The 20,006-nt window shown below is 42.0% G+C and overlaps 1 protein-coding gene across 2 annotated transcripts in view; it reads left to right on the top strand.

The window, feature by feature from the left end:
- The window catches only part of BICC1 (BicC family RNA binding protein 1), a 313,234-nt gene that overhangs the window by 256,945 nt on the left and 36,283 nt on the right, over positions 1-20,006 (top strand). For both annotated transcript variants that reach the window (XM_038744153.1, XM_038744154.1), the window contains exons 9-14: positions 1,021-1,152; positions 2,579-2,765; positions 8,653-8,811; positions 12,527-12,723; positions 12,874-13,006; positions 16,216-16,372. In XM_038744153.1, the coding sequence (XP_038600081.1) occupies positions 1,021-1,152; positions 2,579-2,765; positions 8,653-8,811; positions 12,527-12,723; positions 12,874-13,006; positions 16,216-16,372 (965 nt within the window). The remainder of the gene's footprint in view (positions 1-1,020; positions 1,153-2,578; positions 2,766-8,652; positions 8,812-12,526; positions 12,724-12,873; positions 13,007-16,215; positions 16,373-20,006) is intronic.

The raw sequence follows: 20,006 nt of genomic DNA, 5'->3' as shown, positions 1-20,006 counted from the left end.
TCCCCTTGCCCCCTCACAAGCTAAATTTCTAGTTGCTTTGCACTCTCAACTCTCCCACCTCCATCCCCTTGTTCACATGCTTCCCCTGACTTGCAACTCCCTCCGTCTCCAAAGATGACATACCAAAGCTCTCTAACCTTTCAAAGTCCCTTGAAAAACCTCAGTTCCTCCAACAAGTTTTCCCACCTTTGTTTCCCAGTACCCTGAGTTATTCGAGCCCATCACCCAACTCTAACACTGACAAACTAAAATAAATCCATCCTCAGCAAAGCAGCATGGATTAGTGGTTAGAGCATGGGTCTGGGAGTCAGAAAGACCTGGGTTCTAATCCTGACTCTGTTGTATGACCTTGGGCAAGGCATTTAACTTCTGTGGGCCTCAGTTACCTCATCTGTAAAATGGGGGTTAAGAGTGTGAGCCCCATGTGGGACAGGGACTGTGTCAACAAGATTAATTTGTATCTACTCCAGTGCTTAGAACAGTGCTTGGCTCATAGTAAGTGCTTAATAAGTACCATTATTATTACTATTATATGTATGTTTATTCAGTTTGTACATTTCATTGTTTATTTTGACTGTTACGTTTGTAAATATTTCTATTACTGACTCCTCTGTTAGTGTGGAAGCTCAGTTTAATTTCCTTGTTGAGAACGTGTCATTCCTTCATTTTGCACTTCTTAAATGCCCAGTACAGTGCACTGCACCAAAGAGGTGCCTAATTTAATACTAATATGTCTATTGATTCCAAGGTGAGTTTAGGATGGGAAAGTACTTTTCAAAAGTAAAATGTAATAGCAAGAATGTACTGTTATCACCATGCAATCCTAGAGTTTTAACGCTGATATTTTGCGGTGGTTGGCTTTGAACTGGCAACTTGTCCTGTTTGTAGTTAAATGTATTTACTTGAAAAAAAAAAAGGTCGCTCAAGCAAACAAGATATGATATTATTCAATGTTTTGCTCAGATTTTAGAGGAAGTTTACTTCAGGGCCTTTGGAACATTTTGTTTTGAAATTTTCCAGGGTTGTCTTCCTCTTGTGCTGATGTTTGATATGAAAGAAGAAATTGAAGTAGAAGCACAGTTCATTGCTCAGTTGATGGAGCAGTTAGATGTCTTCATCAGCATTAAGCCAAAGCCAAAGCAGCCAAGCAAGGTTGGTTTTGTGTTAGAATTTAACAGTGCATATAACTCCCTTTTCTTCCATTTCATTTCTGGAAATTTCATTTAGAAAGTATAGGGATTTAATTTCCTAAGGTTTGGTAATAATATTTTACCTGTAACAGCTTTATTAAGGTAGTCAGTATTTTTCAGTTGAGTTTCTGTAAAATCGTTTCGTTTTCTCTACCTGTTTTTTTTTTCCTTTTTCATGGCTAAACATTCCATATTCTGTTTTAATAATTATTGTATTTTTTAAGCACTTACTATGTTCCAGGCATTTGTGATGTATGGATTTTTTTAAGCCGCTCTTTGGAGGATTCAAGAAGAGCATCGATTTTTCCTTTCAGTTGTGTCTATCTTGGCATACCCCACAGTGGGCTGAAAATGTCCTGGCATCTGTTTACATCTTGGTGGCACTTGCAGTTGCATAGTTTACCGCTGCTACTTCTTGTTATAACTGGGCCATGCAGGCAGGGAGGTTTGGCTAGTATATTGCTCAGCTATACAAAGGGCTCCTAATAGATCCCCCCGATCTCATGTGATTGACAGCAGCTACCCAGGAATGCTTATGGTCCTTCACTTACCTCTTCAGCCCATCACCAACCTTTCTGGACTCTGGGATCATTTTCAAGGGTGCCAGCTAATGGGAACAAAAAAGCTTTAAATGATGCCTGACAGTCAGGCCCACATGCCTTGGTGATGAGCTGATGATTGAGGACCCATTCACCTGTTTTGGATGTCAGTCTCTGATAATGCTAGATGTACAGTGAATGTTAGGTGTATCCCACAGAAATTCAAACCTAAAAAGAAATTTCTGTTGAAAAATTTTCTTGAATAAGCATGCATGCCCCACATTGACACACTTAGCTTTATGTAGATCATATTAAAAAGTTCTGCCTTCAGAATATGAAACTGAGCCTTCATTTGAGGCCATAGTAAATAAACCATAATGGTTTCCTGAACCATTTCTCCCATGATAGTAGAGAGTCTTCTGCTTATCTACTGGGAATTAATAGAATGCAGTGGTTTTAAGAGGCATCTCTGAGTTTCTGGATTTTTAATGGTTCTTCATGTCAAATGGATGCCTACCTAAACAGATGGAAAAATCAAATCCATTGATAAACTGTCAGTGATACTTCCATGAACTTGTAGATAAAATGTGTCCTGGCCTATGTTGCTACCAGTTTGTAGCTACCAGTCAGTGATGTCTTGTATGCTTCATTAGGAATCAGAGAGGGAAAATCGTAAAATGTTATGTTTTAATATCAAGCGTTAGCAATAATCCACTCTTCATTTACCACAAACGACATTTTCAATTAGGAGTAAAGATGTTCTCTGAGTGGAAATGAGGTGCTCATTTTCATCTCCAAATTATTGTAATGTTCTATTCACATTTTGTTTTTTATCATATGTTTTTATAGTCTGTGATTGTGAAAAGTGTTGAACGAAATGCCTTAAATATGTACGAAGCAAGGAAATGTCTCCTTGGACTTGAAAGTAGTGGAGTTGCCATGACAACCAATCCCCCTGCAGTATCATGCCCTGCTGGCCTGTCGTGTCCAGGTTTGGATATCTTAGCTTCGGCAGGACTTGGACTAACTGGACTAGGTATAAGATTTTTAATTCTAGCAAATCTTCAATAACCCAAGGGCCTGTTTTCTGGGTTGCTATTATGCAGGTCCCATGAGTATTCTCCTTCTCATTCTCTCCTTCCGACACCCCTCCCCTCTCATCCCCTACCCCCCTGCTCCTCGACTCTGGAGCCGTTTTACAGCTCTTTAGCTCTTTCGCCAGAAGATGGTCAGAGAAAGAAAATAAACAAAATTCAATTTAATCCAATTTTGCTTATTGCTAACATTTATAGAAAAGATTATTGGACAAGACAGCTTAAAATCTGAGTTAAATGTGTTTTGTTTTTTAATGATCCACAGCTTTCCTCCCACTTAGACTGTGAGCTCCATGTGGGATGTGATTATCTTGTACCTACCCTAGTGCTTAGTACAGTGCTTGGTGCATAATACGTGCAAAACAAATACCATATTTATTATTATCGTTATTATCATTATTGTTATTATTGTTTCTGTTATCCATGCTATCTCCGTCCTTCTTTGAATGCATAATTGAAATCATCAATCAATAGTATTAAAAGAAGCAGTGTGGCTTAATGGAAAGAGCCCAGGCTTGGGAGTCCGGGTTATGGGTTCTAATCCTGGCTCCACCACTTATCAGCTGTGTGACTTTGGGCAAGTCACTTGACCTCTCTGTGACTCAGTGACCTCATCTGTAAAATGGGGATTAAGACTGTGAGCCCCACATGGAACAACCTCATTACCTTGTATCTACCCCAGAGCTTAGAACAGTGCTTGGCACATAGTAAGCGCTTAACTAAAACCCTCATTATTCTTCTTCATATTATTATTGCTATTATTATTATTAAGCACTTACTCTATGCAGATCAATCAGTCAATTGTATTTATTGAGTGTTTACTGTGTTTAAAGCACTGTATTAAATGCTTTGGAGAGTACGATGCAATAGTGTCAGTAGGCAAGATTCCTTCCCACAAGAAGCTTACAGTCTAGCTAAGGAGCTTACAGTCTGGAGGAGCACTGTACTGAAGTACTTGAGAGAGCTCAATACTACACACAATCCCTGCTGTCAAGTCAGAATGTAGTCGGGGAGAATTAATTTAGAGTTAGTTGACCTTTATTTTTATTCCAAGGTTTTTTCATACCTGTTTCTTTTTCCTAAATTGTAATTGCTTAAGAGAATGTATTACAGGGTTTTTTCAGAATATTTCCTAAAAGTAAGTGCTCATCTAGGTTTGAGGAGAAGGGACCAATAGTGGTAAATGTTTTTGGATCTGAAAATAGAAAAGAAAATGTATAGATATTGTAAATGAATGTACATTGGGAGGTAGAAAAATTCATACCACATAGTTAAACAGATTCCAACACAAAGTTTTTTCAATAACATTAACACAACCATTAACCATTACATAAATTTACATAAATTTAAATGTAGAAAATTTTTTAAAAAAGAACATCACCAATATGCACAAAAATGAGCTTATTAAACACCAGAAGAGATATGCTTTGGCAAAGAAATATATCCACCCTTTTCTGAAAAATCCTTTTGTAGTGCATTTCTAAATATCCTTGGGTCTAGACTGGCCTCAGTGAGGTGGGTTGGGGGAGGAAGAAGCGGATTATTCATTCATTCATTCAATCGTACTTATTGAGCGCTTACTGTGTGCAGAGCACTGTACTAAGCGCTTGGGAAGTACAAGTTGGCAACATATAGAGACGGTCCCTACCCAACAGTGGGCTCACAGTCTAGAAGGGGGAGACAGAGAACAAAACAAAACATATTAACAAAATAAAATAAATATAATAAATATGTACAAATAAAATAAATAAACAAATAGAGTAATAAATACGTATAAACATATCTACATATGTACAGGTGCTGTGGGGAGGGGAAGGAGATAAGGCGGGGGGATGGACAGGGAGACGAGGGGGAGAGGAAGGAGGGGGCTCAGTCTGGGAAGGTCTCCTGGAGTAGGTGAGCTCTCAGTAGGGCCTCAAAGGGAGGAAGAGAGCTAGCTTGGTGGATGTGCGGAGGGAGGGTATTCCAGGCCAGGGGGATGACATGGGCAGGGGGTCGATGGTGGGACAGGCGATAACGAGGCACGGTGAGGAGATTAGCGGCAGAGGAGCGGAGGGTGCGGACTGGGCTGTAGAAGGAGAGAAAGGAGGTGAGGTAGGAGGGGGCGAGGTGATGGAGAGCCTTGAAGCCGAGGGTGTGGAGTTTCTGCCTGATGCGTAGGTTGATTGGTAGCCACTGGAGAGTTTTGAGGAGGGTGGGGACTGGAAATGGTTTTAGTCACAATGCAGGGTGGAGCCAAAAAGACTGTTAAGGAAGAAAAAGCAATAGGAAGAAGAAAGCCTTCATTCCTGTCTTCCCCATTGGAGGGTAAGTTCCCTGTGGACAGAGAACACATCTTGGAATGCTATTATACTTTTCCAAGTGTGTAGTACAGTGCATTGCACTCAGATTCCATGTACCCACCCTCTTCAGAATGTCCCATTTTTTGTCACAAGGTTGTTCTGGTGTATGTATGTGTAGAGTTTTCTTGGTAGAGATACTGAAGTGTTTTACCATTGGCTTCTGTGCCGTAAAACCTTGAGTCTCTGCCGTTGTCTTTGATCAACTTTTTGATCACTTGATCAATCACCTTTGATTCTTTCCCATGCTGCTGCTGCCCAGCACTGGTGAATCGACTTAGTCTAATGTTTTGGCTTAGACCTTTCCATTATGCGTAGCCCTAAATGGCATAGCTCTAAGCTTCATCAATGAACGCAGCCTCTCCTGCTACGATAAGATGTCGTTTCATAGGAGAGATTGCACTCAGTATTCATTAAATGCCATCACAACTACTAGTATTTTTGGGGAGCAATTTTTTTTTTGGTTAGGATGAATATATTTTTTCCTCATATGCACATTTTATATGTCAAAGAGAGTTACTGACTAACATCTAGAAACTAAAAATAAAGGAAGATATCCAGGGTTTTTCTTCAACCCTCCAAAACATCTAACCCATGCCAACCAAAAGGCAAACTTTTTATTTTTAAATGGTATTTGTCATGTGCTTACTGTGTGCAGAACACTGTACTAAGCACTTGGGAGAGTACAATATAACAACAGACACATTCCCTGCCCACAGTGAGCTCACACTCTAGAGGCGGAGATAGACATTAATATACATAAATAAATTACAGATATATTTGTATATCTGTATACTTATATACAGATATATAAAAATGTGCTATCGGGATGGGCAGGAGGATGAATAAATGAATAAATTACAGACATATTTGTATTTCTGTATATCTGTGTACAGAAATATAAAAATGTGCTATCAGGATGGGAGGGAGGATGAATGAGGGAGCAAGTCAGGGCAATGCAAAAGGGAGTGGGAGAAGAGGAGAGGAGGGCTAAGTTAGGGAAGGCTTCTTATAGGAGATTTGCCTTCAATAAGGCTTTGAGGTGGGGAAGAGTAATTATCTGTCTGCCATGAGGAGAGAGGGTGTTCCAGGCCAGAGGTAAGATGTATGCGAGAGGCTGGCAGTGAGATAGATGAGATCGAGGTACAGTGAGAATGTTAGTATTAGAGAAGCAAAGTGTGCAGGCTGGGTTATAGTAGGAGAGTAGCGAAGCAAGGTAGGTGGGGACAATGTGATTAAGTGCTTTAAAGCCAATGGTGGGGAGTTACTGTTTTATGTGGAGATAGATGAGCAAGCACTGGAGTTTCTTGAGGAATGGGGAAACATGGTCTGAACATTTTTGAAGGAAAATGATCCGGGCAGCAGAATGGAAGTACGGACAGGATTAGGGAGAGACAGGAGGCAGGGAGGTCAGCAAGGAGACTAATACAATAATCAAGGAGGGATAGGATAAATGCTTGTATAAATGTGATAGCAGTTTGGATGGAGAGGAAGGGGTGGATTTTAGTGATATTGTGAAGGTAGAACTGACAGGATTGAGTGAGGCTTGAATATGTGGTGGAACGAGAGAGAGGAGTCAAGGATAATGCAAAGGTTACAGGCTCGTGAGACAGGAAGGAGCATCGCATAGTGAATAGAGCACAGGCAAGGGAGTCAGTAGGTTATGGGTTCTTATACCGGGCCTGCCACTTTGCTCTGTGGCCTTGGGCAAGTCACTTCACTTCCCTGTGCCTCAGTTACCTCATTTGTAAAATGGGGATTAAGAGTGTGAGCCCCATGTGGGACATGGACTATATCCAACCTGGTTTGCTTGTATCCATTCCGGCACTTAGTACAGTGTTTGGCACATAGGAAGCTCTTAAATTCTGTCAGTAGTGATGGGAAAGTGAGCGGGAGGACAGGGTTTGGTTGACAAGATAAGAAGTTCAGTTTTAGCCATATCAAGTTTGAGGTGACAAGAGGACATCCAAGTAGAGATGTCTTGAAGGCAGGAGGAAATGTGAGATTGCAGAGAGGGAGATAGATCAGGGCTGGAGATGCAGATTTGAATGTCATCAGCATAGAGGTGGTAAATTGAAGCTGGGTCAGTGAATGAGTTTTCCATGGGAGTGGGTACAGATAGAGAAAAGAAGGACGGGACCCAGAACTGAACCTTGAGGGACACCCACAGTTAGGGGATGGGAGGCAGGGGAGGAGCCTGCAAAAGAGACTGAAAATGAGTGGCCAGAGAGATAGTAGGGGAACCAGGAGAGGACAATGTCAGTAAAGCCAAAGTTGGTTAATGTTTCCAGGTAATGGGAGTGGTTGACAGTGTCAAAGGCAGCAGAGAGGTCAAGGAGGATTAGGCTGGAGTAGAGGCCTTTGGATTTGGCAAGAAGGAGATCATTAGTGACTTTTGGGAGGGTGGATTCTGTGGAGTGAAGGGGATAGAAGCCAGATTGGAGGGGGTCAGGGAGAGAACTGAAGGAGAGGAACTTGAAGCAGTGGGTGTAGACAGCTCACTCAAGGAATTTGGAGAGGAATGGTAGGAGGGAGGTGGGGTGATAACTGGAGGGAGCCATGGGGTAAAGGGAGGTTTTTTTAGGATTAGGGGAGATATGGGCATGTTTACAAGCAGTGGGGAAGAAGCCATTGGAGAGTGAACAGTTGAAGATAGCAGTTAGGGAGGGAGGAAGGGAGGGGGCAAGCGTTTTGATGAGGTGCGAAGGAATGGGGTTGGATGCGTAGTTGGAGAGGTACTGTTCTAAGCACCGGGGAAGAAATAAACTCATCAGGTTGGAAACAGTCCATGTCCCACATGGGGCTCACAATCTTAATCCCCATTTTACAGATAAGGTTCCTCCCTTCTAGACCATGATTCCCCACTTCTTGACTGTGTGCCCATTGTTAGGTAAGGATTGTCTTTATTTGTTGCTGAATTATACTTTCCAAGTGCTTAGTACAGTGCTCTGCACTCAGTAAGCACTCAATAAATACAATTGAATGAATGAATGAGGCTAGAGAATGAGGCTCAAGATCACACAGAAGACAAGAGGTAGAGCTGGGGTTAAAACCCAAGTTCTCTTGACTCCCAGGCCCACGCTCTGTCCACTAGGCCATGGTGCTTCTTTATTGTGATACAATAAGAATTATAGGATTTGTTAAACATTTACTATGTGCCAACACTGTGCTAAATCCTAGAGAGGACGTAAAGTAATTAAATCAGACAGAGTCTCTCTCCTACACAGGCTCACAGTCTAAGTGGGAGGACAGATATTTTATCCCTGCTTTACAGATGAGGAAACAGGCTGAAAAGAAAGTAGTGCATGTGTTATTGCTTTATTGTTGGGTTACATTTGAAAGGTGTATGTATATTTTTATAATCTTTTCATATTTTATAATGAAAGATATTTACAGTAGTCTATACATTCTGATTTAGCGATATCAAATTTGTTGTAAAATTGTACTGAATTGGACATGTTGATTTTGTGTACCATTCTTTGATTAACAGGGCTTTTAGGACCAACTGCTTTATCAGTAAACACCTCAACTCCAAACTCACTCTTAAATGCTCTAAATGGCTCAGTCAGTCCGTTACAGAGTCCAAGTTCTGGCACACCCAGCCCCACATTGTGGGCACCTCCTCTTGCCAATGCCTCAAGTGCTACAGGTAAGTAAAACATAGTGTAACATGAAGAAAATATAAGCCTCTGTTGCGATGTTCAAAGGGAAATTGTCCACACTTTCTAATCATCTTATGAAAAAAATTCTCCTACACCTGCTTTCATGCAAATTACAAAAAGGCGGGGACATTTTTTCTGAAAGGAAACCCTATTTCCCTGCCTTTTGAAAGTGTACATAATCCTCTAAAACAGCCGTCAGCAGTCTGAGATTGACATACCAAGCCATTTGCCTGGCAAGCCAGCTTCTGTCTGACTGCTAGTGGCTTCTTCCGCTCTGCTTTCAAACATACTTATGTATTCCCCATCCTAAAATGCCCTTCCCTTGACCCCCACTTCTCCCTTCAGTTATTGCCCCATCCCCCTCCTGCTATTCATTTCCAAAATCCTCAAACGAGTTGTCTACACCCATTATCACCACTTCCTCTCCTCCAATTCTCTCCTTGACTCCCTCCAATCTGCCTTCTGCCTGCTTCATTCCATAAAAACTCCCTTCCCAACGGTCTCCTTCTTGCCAAATCCTACAGCCTCTATTCCATCATAATCCCACTTCTCCCTTCAGTTATTGCCCCATCCCCCTCCTGCTATTCATTTCCAAAATCCTTGAACGAGTTGTCGACACCCATTATCACCACTTCCTCTCCTCCAATTCTCTCCTTGACTCCCTCCAATCTGCCTTCTGCCTGCTTCATTCCATAAAAACTCCCTTCCCAAAGGTCTCCTTCTTGCCAAATCCTACAGCCTCTATTCCATCATAATCCTCCTCAAGCACTCATCTGCCTTCACCCACACCCCCTTCTCCTGAAAAGATTATCCAACCTTGGATAATCACTGACACTATCCTCTCCTGATTCTCATATCTCTCCTTCTCAATCCCTTTTGCAGCCTCTTCCTCTGCTTCCCACCAATTTTGGAAGTCCCTCAAGGCTCAGTTCTGGCTCCTCTTCAATTCTCCATTTACACCCACTCCCTTGGAGAACTCATTTGTTCTCATGTCTTCTCATGTCATTGTGTGGATGATTCCCAAATCTGCATCTCCAGGTAGTCAATCAACCAGTTGTATTTATTGAGTGCTTACTGTGCGCAGAGCAGTCAATAAATACTTACTGTGCTTACTCGGTGCACAGTAAGTACTGTACTTGTAAGAGTATAATATAAGTACAAGTGCTTGGGAAAGTACAATATAACAGAGTTGGTAGGCATGTCCCCTGCCCACAAGGAGCTTACAGTCTAGAGTGAGGAAGACATATCTTAAAATAAATAAATTACAAATATGTATGTAGGCACTGTGGGGGTTGAAGGTGGGATGAAAAAAGTGCAGAAGGGAGTGGGAGAAGAGGAAATTAGGGTATAGTTGGGGAAAGCTTCCTGCAAGCGATAGGATTTTTATAAGATTCTGGAGGGGAGAATAATGGTCTATCAGACATGAATAGGGAGGGAGTTTCAGGCCAGAAGAAGGATGTAGGCGAAGGGTCAACGTTGAGGTAGATGAGCTTGAGATACAAGGAATAGATTGGGTTTAGAGAAGCAAAGTGAGCATTCTGGGTTGCAGTAGAAGAAATCAGTGAGGTAAAAATAGGAGGGGAAAAGTGCCTGAGTACTTTAAAGCCAATATAATGTGTTTCTGTTTAATGTTGCCAACATATACTTCCAAAGGGCTTAGTACAGTGTTCTGCACACAGTAAGCGCTCAATAAATACTATTGAATGAATAAATGAATGAATGAGCAACCACTGGAGGTTCTTGAGGAATGGGGAGACATGGACTGAATGGTTTTGGAGAAAAATGATCCAGGAGCAGAATGAAGTATTGACTTGAGTCTGGAGAGACAGGAGGTAGGGAGGTTAGCAAAGAGACTGCAGTCATCAAGGCCAGTTAGCATAAGTGTTTGGATTAACATGAGAGCAGTTTGGATGGAGAGGAAAGGATGGATTTTAGCAATGTTGTGAATGTTGAATTGACAGATTTGGTAACAAATTGAATATGTGAGTTGATTGAGAAAGATAAACTGAGGATAATGCCAAGGTTATGGACTTGTGAGGCAGGGAGGGTGGCGTTGCTGTCTACAGTGATGGGAAAGGACAGGGTTTTGGTGGGAATATGGGCAGTTCTGTTTTGGACATGATCTTTCTCTTTCTCTGCAGTCTTGTATTTCCTCCTGCCTACAGGGCATTTTTACTTGGATGTCTCACTGATACCTCTAACTTTACATGTACAAAACAACTCCTCATCTTCCCACTCAAACTGCCAGTGGTTGCCCATCCACCTCTGCATTAAACAGAAACTTCTTACCATCGGCTTTAAAGCACTCAATCACCTTTCCACCCATCTTACCTTGCTGAATTCCTACTTCAACCCAGCACGTTCACTTGCTTCTCTAATGCCAACCTACTCACTGTATCTCGATCTCATCCATTTCACCACAGGCCCCTTGCCCATGTCCTTCCTCTGGCCTCAAACTCCCTCCTTCTACATATCTGACAGACCATCACCCTCTCCACCTTCAAAACCTTATTAAAATCCCATCTTCTCCAAGAGGCCTTCCCTGACTAAGCACTCATTTCCTCTATTCCCTCTCCCTGCTGTATCACCCCGCATTTGGATTTGCACTCAGTAATAATGGTACTTGTTAAGCACTTACTATGTGCCAAGCACTGTCCTAAGCTCTGGGGTAGATACCAGGTAATTGGGTTGTCCCATGCAGGGCTCACAGTCTTTATCCCCATTTTACAGATGAGATAACTGGGGCACAGAGAAGTTAAGTGGCTTTCCCAAGGTCACACAGCAGACAAGTGGCGGACCCGAGATTAGAACCCACACCCTCTGACTCCCAAACCCGTGCTCTTGCCACTAAGCCACACTGCTTCATGCTGCTTAGTCACCCCATTCTCAGCCCCACAGCACTTGTGTACATATCTGTAATTCATTCATATTAAAGTCTGTCACTCTCTCTAGACTGTAATGTCCTTGTGATCAGGGAATATGTCTACTAACTCTCTGTATTGTACTCTCCGAAACACTTAGTGCAGTGCTCTATACACAGAGCTCAATAAATTCATTCATTCATTCATTCAATCATATTGAGCACTTACTGTGTCCAGAGCACTGTACTAAGCATTTGGGAAGTACAAGTCGGCAACGTATAGAGACGGTCCCTACCCAACATAGAGCTCACAGTCTAGAAATATGATTGATTCTAGCACAGTGCAGGCTTTGATCCCCCCATCAGCTTCTCACTGTCCTCACTACTATTTGGGGTCTGGATTAGCCCAATTTCTCTCATCCCATTTCCCCACACATACAACCGCCTCATCTGGTGAATAACAGGAAGCATGGTGTTGCACAGCTGAATATAAAACCAGCTTGAATCCCCTTCATTTCCCACCGCTGCCACGACCTCCTCTACCTCCTCCATGACCTTTTTGATGATTCTGAAATTTGAAGATCTCGACAGGATTTCTTCTGAAAACTAAATTTTCTATGAAATAAAGAAAAACATAATTTACTTCGTATAGCTGATAGTAAAAGTAAAATATAAAATTATTTTAACTCTAGCAGCCTTCTAAATTTGTAAATCTCCCAAGTTGGGAGGTACACCATTAATATGTTAACAATTTGTCTGCTTCAAGACAGCATAAACCTTCTGATCCTGAAGATGTGTTCTTGCTCTGATTTCTTATCAATGCAAATTTATTGGTTTTGTAGGCTTCTCCTCCATACCACACCTTATGATACCATCTACAGCCCAGGCCACATTAACTAGCATTTTGTTATCTGGAGTCCCTAATTATAGTCAGACAACTCCTTCTCCTCCTCCTGGTTTAACTCCTGTTGAAGTCCACGTCAGTGGTTTGCAGTCAGAAGGCCAAACAGTCTCATCTTGTTTAAATGGACATGTACAGGTAATTTTTACTTTGCTTTGTCGACATGACTTGTGTCTAGTACTAAGTTTTAGTAGTTACCTTTCCCCTTCTAATAGAAGCTTTTACGGATGTAAAATCGGGAACATCTGAGTAAAATTATTCCACCGATTTTGTTTATAACTGTTTCAGCCTCCAAATCTGAAATATGGTACATTATCAACCTCAGCTCTTGGAGATAAAGTATTGAGTGCGAACCATGGTGATCCTTCTCTACAGACAAGTAGTTCTGAACAAGTGTCCACCAAGTCGAATACACCTGAAGGTAATTTTTAAAAATCTTAGTATGAAGAAGATACTGAAAAGATAGGCAATAACTGATAACTGGAAGTGAATTTGACTGCAATAGTCTGCGTGACTGATACCGGCAAACCTCTATCCCAGCCCCACAGCACTTATGTATATATCTGTAAGTTATATATTTATGTGTATTAATGTTTGCGCCACCCCCGGACTGTGAGCTCATTGAGGGCAGGGAATGTGTCATTTATTGTTTTACTGTACTCTCCCAAGTGCTTAGTACAGTGCTCTGCACACAGTAAGCACTCAATAAATACGATTGATTGAATGAATAAATGAATGAATGAATGGACATGTCAAATGAGTGTGTATTGGCAATGGAAGAAATGTTTGGGGATTAGGGAAGAAAATCAAATCAGAATGTGCCGCCTCAGACATTACTGAAACAAACAGATCATCAGAGAAAAGTGGGGAGAAGAAGAGAAGTGAAGGGATTCAGAGCACCCCAGAAAGGTTAGGCGGGGCAGTTTCAAAGCAGCTGAGAAAAGCAAGAAGAAACTGAGCAGACAAGAAATGGAAAAGGGGTAAATGGATATTAGGGGAGAGGCCAACCACTTTTTGCAAGTGTCAGTAAATTTTCCCTATTTTCCTAGCCATGATCTTTAGAAAGAAAGTAACAAAAGGGAAACACTGGAATATAGTCAAAAATGTTTTGGAAACATTTTTTATGGATCCTGACCATAGTAATGGAGACAAACAAAATCTTCCAAAATGTTGAACTGAAAAATGGAATATGAATTAACAGTCTGGGAGAACAATGTTGCTGCCATAACACCAGCCAAGTAACTTAGTAAAAATATTTTATACAATTTGATAGACCTTGAACCCCATGTGGGACCTTGATTGTCTTGTATCTTCCCCCAGGGCTTAGTACAGTGCGTGGCACATAGTACCTGCTTAGCAAATACCACAATATAAATTCCAAATAAAAGGTTTCACTGAAGGATATCAAATTAGCAATCTGAAAAGCCAAAACTCTTAGAATCCAAGGATTAAAAGCATTTTGAGGGGTTGCTTGACCATACCTCTGCCTTCAGGCACAGCACATGAGTCAGTCAGTGACATTTACTGGGCACTATGTGTGAAACATTGTACTAAGCATTTGGAATAGCTTTAAGCACTTGTTATTCACCCCACCCTCAGCCTCACAGTCCTTAAGTACATTACTTATGTTGTATTTACTTATATTAATGTCTGTCTCCTCCTCTAGACTGTAGGCTCCCTGTGGGCAGGGAATGTGTCTATGTAATCTCCCAAGCGCTTAGTACAGTTCTCAGCACACAGTAAGCACTCAATAAATACCATTAAGTAATTGATTGAAGAGTACAAAAGGGTAAATGAACAAGATCTCTGCCCATAGGAGCTTACTGTTTATTCATTCATTCATTCAATTGTATTTATTGAGCACTTACTGTGTGCAGATCACCATACTCTGTAGTGAAGGAGACCGACATTAAAGTAAAATGCATGTAAGGGAAGCAACGGAATATCAGGATATGTCCATAAATGCTGTGGAGATGGGGGTGGAATGAGTATTCAGGTATTTAGGGGATATGGGATATCAAGTGCATAGGTGATGCACGGCATAAGAAATTAGGGAAAGCTTCCTGGATAAACATTGATTCCCTTTAAGAGACATCCATAGAGTTCCAAACCAAATAGCAATTTTCCCTAGCAGGAAATCCTTCCCTTGATGTCTCTCCAACTACAGTGTAAACCTATGTCCTCTTAGTCTGTTCCCAGTGGAGATAGATGGCGTCTGATCTCCTTTGTTTCAGAGTGGAAGGTTTCACCTTAGCCTTTCCCCATCTCCATTGGAATAAAGTAGGGCTGTGCAATAGTTATGATTTAGTGGATAGAGCATGGGACTGGAAGGTCATGGGTTTTAATCCAGGCTCCACCACTTGTTTGCTATTTGACCTTGGGGAATCACTTCACTGGGCCTCAGTTACCTCTTCTGTAAAATGGGGATTGAAACTGTGAGCCCCACATGGGACAAGGACTGTGTCTAACCTGATTTACCTGTATCTACCCCAGTGCTTAATACAGTACCCAGCACATAGTAAGCACTTAACAAATACCACGATTATTGCTAGTTCTGGTTTTTTGTTTTGTTTTGGGGTTTTTTTTTAATGGTATTTGTTAAGTGCTTACTATGTGCCAGAAACTTCTGAGGTAAATACAAGATACTAATACTAACTTCATTATTTGTTAAGCACTTACTCTGTGTCAAACCCTGTTTTAAATGCTGGGATAGATAAGATGAAAGGAACACAGCCTAGTGGGTAGAGCAAAGGCCTGAGAGTCAGAAGGACATGAGTTCTAATCATGGCTCTGCTGCTTGTCTGCTGTGGGACCTTGGGCAAGTCACTTAATTTCACTGTGCCTCAGTTAGAGGGTTGATCTGCTCGACTCTGTTTTTCTTTGTTGCCAGTGGTAATGTTGTTTATAGAATTCCTTGGCTAATAAATGTCCTAGCTCCAAAAGTGTAATCACAGAGTGTTGGAGGAAAGGTGATGGTGTCCCATCCATAATTTATTTGTTATGTCCGTAATTTGTTATATCCATAATTTATTTGTTGTATATATAATTTATTTATTATGTCTTCAATTTATTTACATTCATTCAATCATATTTTTTGAGCGCTTGCTGTGTGCAGAGAATAGTACTAAGCGTTTGTGAGAGTACAATACAAGAAACAGACACCTTCCCTACCCACAACTAGCTTATAGTCTAGAGGAGGGCAGACAGACATTAGTATAAATAAATAAATGACAGATATGTACATAGGTTCTGTGGGGCTGGAAGTGGGGAAGAACAAAGGGAGTGAGAAAAGAGGAAAGGGGGGCTTAGGGAAGGCCTCTTGGAGGAAATATGCCTTCAATAAGCCTTTGAAAGAAGGAAGAATATTAATGTCTGGCTTCACCTCTGGACTGTAAGCTTGTTGTGGGCAGGGAAGGTGTGTACCAGCTCTGTTATATTGTACTATCCCAAGCTCTTAGTACAGTGCTCTGCACACAGTAAGTGTCTCCTTAAATACAATTGATTGATAGATTGGTCCTGATCAGAGTCACTGTTCAACTTCTGGGTGTTTAAGGGTGGCCTTTTCGTTAATATTTTTATAGCTCTACCATGTCGCATTAACTGTCTGTCTCCTTTCCATTTGGCTTGTAGGTTGTAATGACGCTTTTGTAGAAGTGGGCATGCCTCGGAGCCCCTCCCATTCAGCCAGCACCAGCGAGCTCAAGCAGATGATGAGCTCTTCCAAGGTCTCCTGTTCCAAGAGGCAAACAGTGGAATTATTGCAAGGCACCAAAAACTCTCATTTACAGTATGTTTCTGGGTATAAGTACTTCCTTAGATTTCTAACTGATTGAATTTGATCTATCTGTCTAATCCACATGGAGCAAATCTAACCCTCAGTGCCAAGCAAACTACATGTGAAGGGTATTTGTGGAGTTACACATTTAGTTCTTTCCCACAAATCCTGATGTTACCTTGCCTTCCTAAAAGACAATGCAGGATTTCTCAGCATTTTCCAATCAACGGAGCCCACCTCCCATTTATTCATTCATTCATTCATTCATTCAATCGTATTTATTGAGCAGTTACTGTGTGCAGAGCACTGTACTAAGCACTTGGGAAGTACAAGTTGGCAACATATAGAGACAGTCCCTACCCAACAGTGGGCTCACAGTCTAGAAGGGGGAGACAGAGAACAAAACAAAACATATTAACAAAATAAAATAATTAGAATAAATATGTACAAATAAAATAAATAGAGTAAAAAATATGTGCAAACATATATACAGGTGCTGTGGGGATGGGGAGAGTAAGGAGGGGGCTCAGTCTGGGAAGGCGTCCTGGAGGAGGTGATCTCTCAGTAGGGCCTTGGAGGGAGGAAGAGAGCTAGCTTGGCGGATGTGCGGAGGGAGGGCATTCAGGCCAGGGGGATGACTTGGGCCAGGGGTCGGCAGCGGGACAGGCGAGAACGAGGCACGGTGACGAGATTAGCAGCAGAGGAGCGGAGGGTGCGGGCTGGGCTGTAGAAGGAGAGAAGGGCGGTGAGGTAGGAGGGGGTGAGGTGATGGAGAGCCTTGAAGCCGAGGGTGAGGGGTTTTTGCCTGATGTGTAGGTTGATTGGTAGCCACTGGAGATTTTTGAGGAGGAGAGTAACATGCCCAGAGCATTTCTGGACAAAGACAATCTGGGCAGCGGTGTGAAGTATGGATTGAAGTGGGGAGAGACAGGAGGATGGGAGATCGGAGAGGAGGCTGATACAGTAATCCAGACGGGATAGGATGAGAGCTTGAATGAGCAGGGTAGCGGTTTGGATGGAGAGGAAAGGGTGACCCTTCTCAATCATTTGGGGATATTGGACACAATCGGGAGTATCCAAAATGGTCCTGAGCGATTGCAAAGATGGTACCTAACAGACTGAAGAGGCGAAAACTGATTCCACTTCTACTTTCACTAATTGAAAATGAACAAAGTGCCTTTGAATTGTTGAAAGAAATGGAGGTTCGAGTTTTTGGTTTTCAGGGATAGTTTTATTGGTAGTAAACTCAAATGCAGTAGGGGTTCATGTTTCTGACTTTCTCTAGGATATAGCAGTTATTTAGGCCTATTTGTTCCTGCAGATTTATGTTTTTGCTGATAGTTCTTTTTCCCCAGTTTTATTCTCTAATCCTTGGTGACTCATTTCTAAAGAAATTTCTCTAATCCACTGTGAGGCTTTTGCTCTTTTTCTAGCATTAATCATCCTAAATATTCAGTGTAGCAAATGAAATTGTGTAATGTGATTTGAATTTCTGTAACTGGTTGTTTTGTCACAGTTTTCCTTTCTTTCCCAGATCATCATGGAGAATCAAGTCTTTTATGTTAAAGGAATGGTTCTTAATGAATCTTGAAGCTTTCTTGTTTACATTCCTGCTTCCTGTCTAGTATCCACGATGTTTCCTTGGCTCATATGTAAACCATGTTTACTCCACACTGAGGCCTAGAAAGCTGTGCTTTGGAAATTAATTCAGTTTTAGTCTCTGCTTGCCCACTGTGGGTTTTGCAACCTTATTGTAATTCTTACTTTAAGCCTGTGACACTATCCTCCTCACCTCTTCAAACAGTCAATTGGTGGCATTTATTGAGCACTTACTGTGTGCAGAACATCTAATGGCTTTGGAGAGTACAATACAATAGCATTGGTAGACAAGACCCCTGCCCACAAGGAGTTTGCGGTCTGGTGGGAGAGACACGCATTAAAATAAAATACAGATAGTGGAAAGATCTAGAAGCAACATAGCCTAGTTGGGAGTCAGAAGGATGTGTGTTCCAATCCCGCTCAACCACTTGTCTGCTGTGTGACCTTGAGCAAGTCACTTCACTTCTCTGTGCTTCAGTTTCCTTATCTGTAAAACTGTGGATTAAGACAGGGATTATGTCCAAACTGATTATCTTGTATCTACCCACGTGCTTAGTGCTTGGCACATAGTAAGCACTTGACCAGTACCAAGTGCTGGTAAAAAAAAAATGAAAGTATAAGTATTTGTCTGTCCATAAGTGTGGTGGGGCTGGGGATATCAAAATACTTAAGGAGTACTGACTCAAGTGCCTAGGTGATGCACATCAGAGTGAGAGGTTGGTCAGGGGAAACCTCTTGGAGGGAGATGTCATTTTAGTAGAGCTTTGAAGATGGGAAGAGTGATGATCTGTTGGATGTAAAGTGAGAGGAAGTTCCAGGCTGGAGGGAGGATGTGGGTGAGGGGTCTGTGGTGAAAAAGACAAGAAGACTGCTTCCTCCCTTTGACCAGTATGGCATAGAGGTCCAGAGAACAGAGCTATGGAGGGGAGGTCTGTCCAAAACAGAGCTCTTCAACTTGCCACCTAGACTGTCCTCCCCCTGAGCACTACCATCCTCCCTGTTTCACAAACCCATAACTTTGGCCTTATCATACACTCTTTCATTCAACCCACTTAAGCGCTTAGTACAGCCATTGCACACAGTAAGTGCTCAATAAATGCGATCGAATGAATGAACCCACGTAGTAAATCTGTCATCAGATCCTGTTGATTCAACCTTCACAATGTCACTAAAATCCACCCTTTCCTTTCCATCCCAAGTGCTACCATGCTGATCTTGGGACTTGATCTTGCCTTGACTACTGCATAACCTCCTTGCTGACCTCCCTAATTCCTGTCTCTCCTAACTCCAGTCCATACTTTACTCTGCTGCTCAAATCATTTTTCAAAAAAAAGTTAAGTCCACATCTTCCCCAACCCTCACAAACCTCCAGTGGTTGCCTATCTACCTCAGCATCAAGCAGAAACTCCTTACCAGTGGCTTTAAATCACTTGATCAGCTTGACCCCTCATATTTTACCTCACTGATTTTGTACTACAACCAAGCTCACACACTCCATTCTTCTAACGCAAGCCATTGTATCTCGAACTTGTCTACTCACTGACCCCTACCTATATCTTCCCTCTGACTTGAAACTTCCTCTCCCTTCATATTCCAACAGACCTCCACTCTCTCCATGTTCAAAGCCTCATTATTAATGACATTTCTTCCAAGAGGCCTTACATCTCTTTCACGAGGCCTTCCCCGACTAAGCCTTCATTTTCTTTACTGCCTCTCTCGTCTGTGTTCCTTATGCACTTATAATAATCATGGCATTTGTTAAGCTCTTACTACGTGCACTGTTCTAAGCACTGGGGGGAATACAATGTGATCAAGTTGTCCACGTAGGGCTCACAGTCTTAATCCCCATTTTTACAGATGAGGTAACTGAGGCTCAGAGAAGTTAAGTGACTTGCCCAAGGTCACACAGCAGACTTGTGGTGGAGCCGGGATTCAAACCCACGACCTCTGACTCCAAAGCCCTGTCTTTTTCCACTGAGCCACGCTGCTTCCCCTGAGCCACGCTGCTTCCCACTTTCCCTTTAAGAACTTGGTATTCACTCTCCCT

This window comes from Tachyglossus aculeatus, chromosome 3 (assembly GCF_015852505.1).
Source record: "Tachyglossus aculeatus isolate mTacAcu1 chromosome 3, mTacAcu1.pri, whole genome shotgun sequence".
NCBI classification, from domain to species: Eukaryota; Metazoa; Chordata; class Mammalia; order Monotremata; family Tachyglossidae; genus Tachyglossus; species Tachyglossus aculeatus.
The sequence above is the reverse complement of the archived record's forward strand: the minus strand, read 5'-3'. Positions and strand labels throughout refer to the sequence as shown.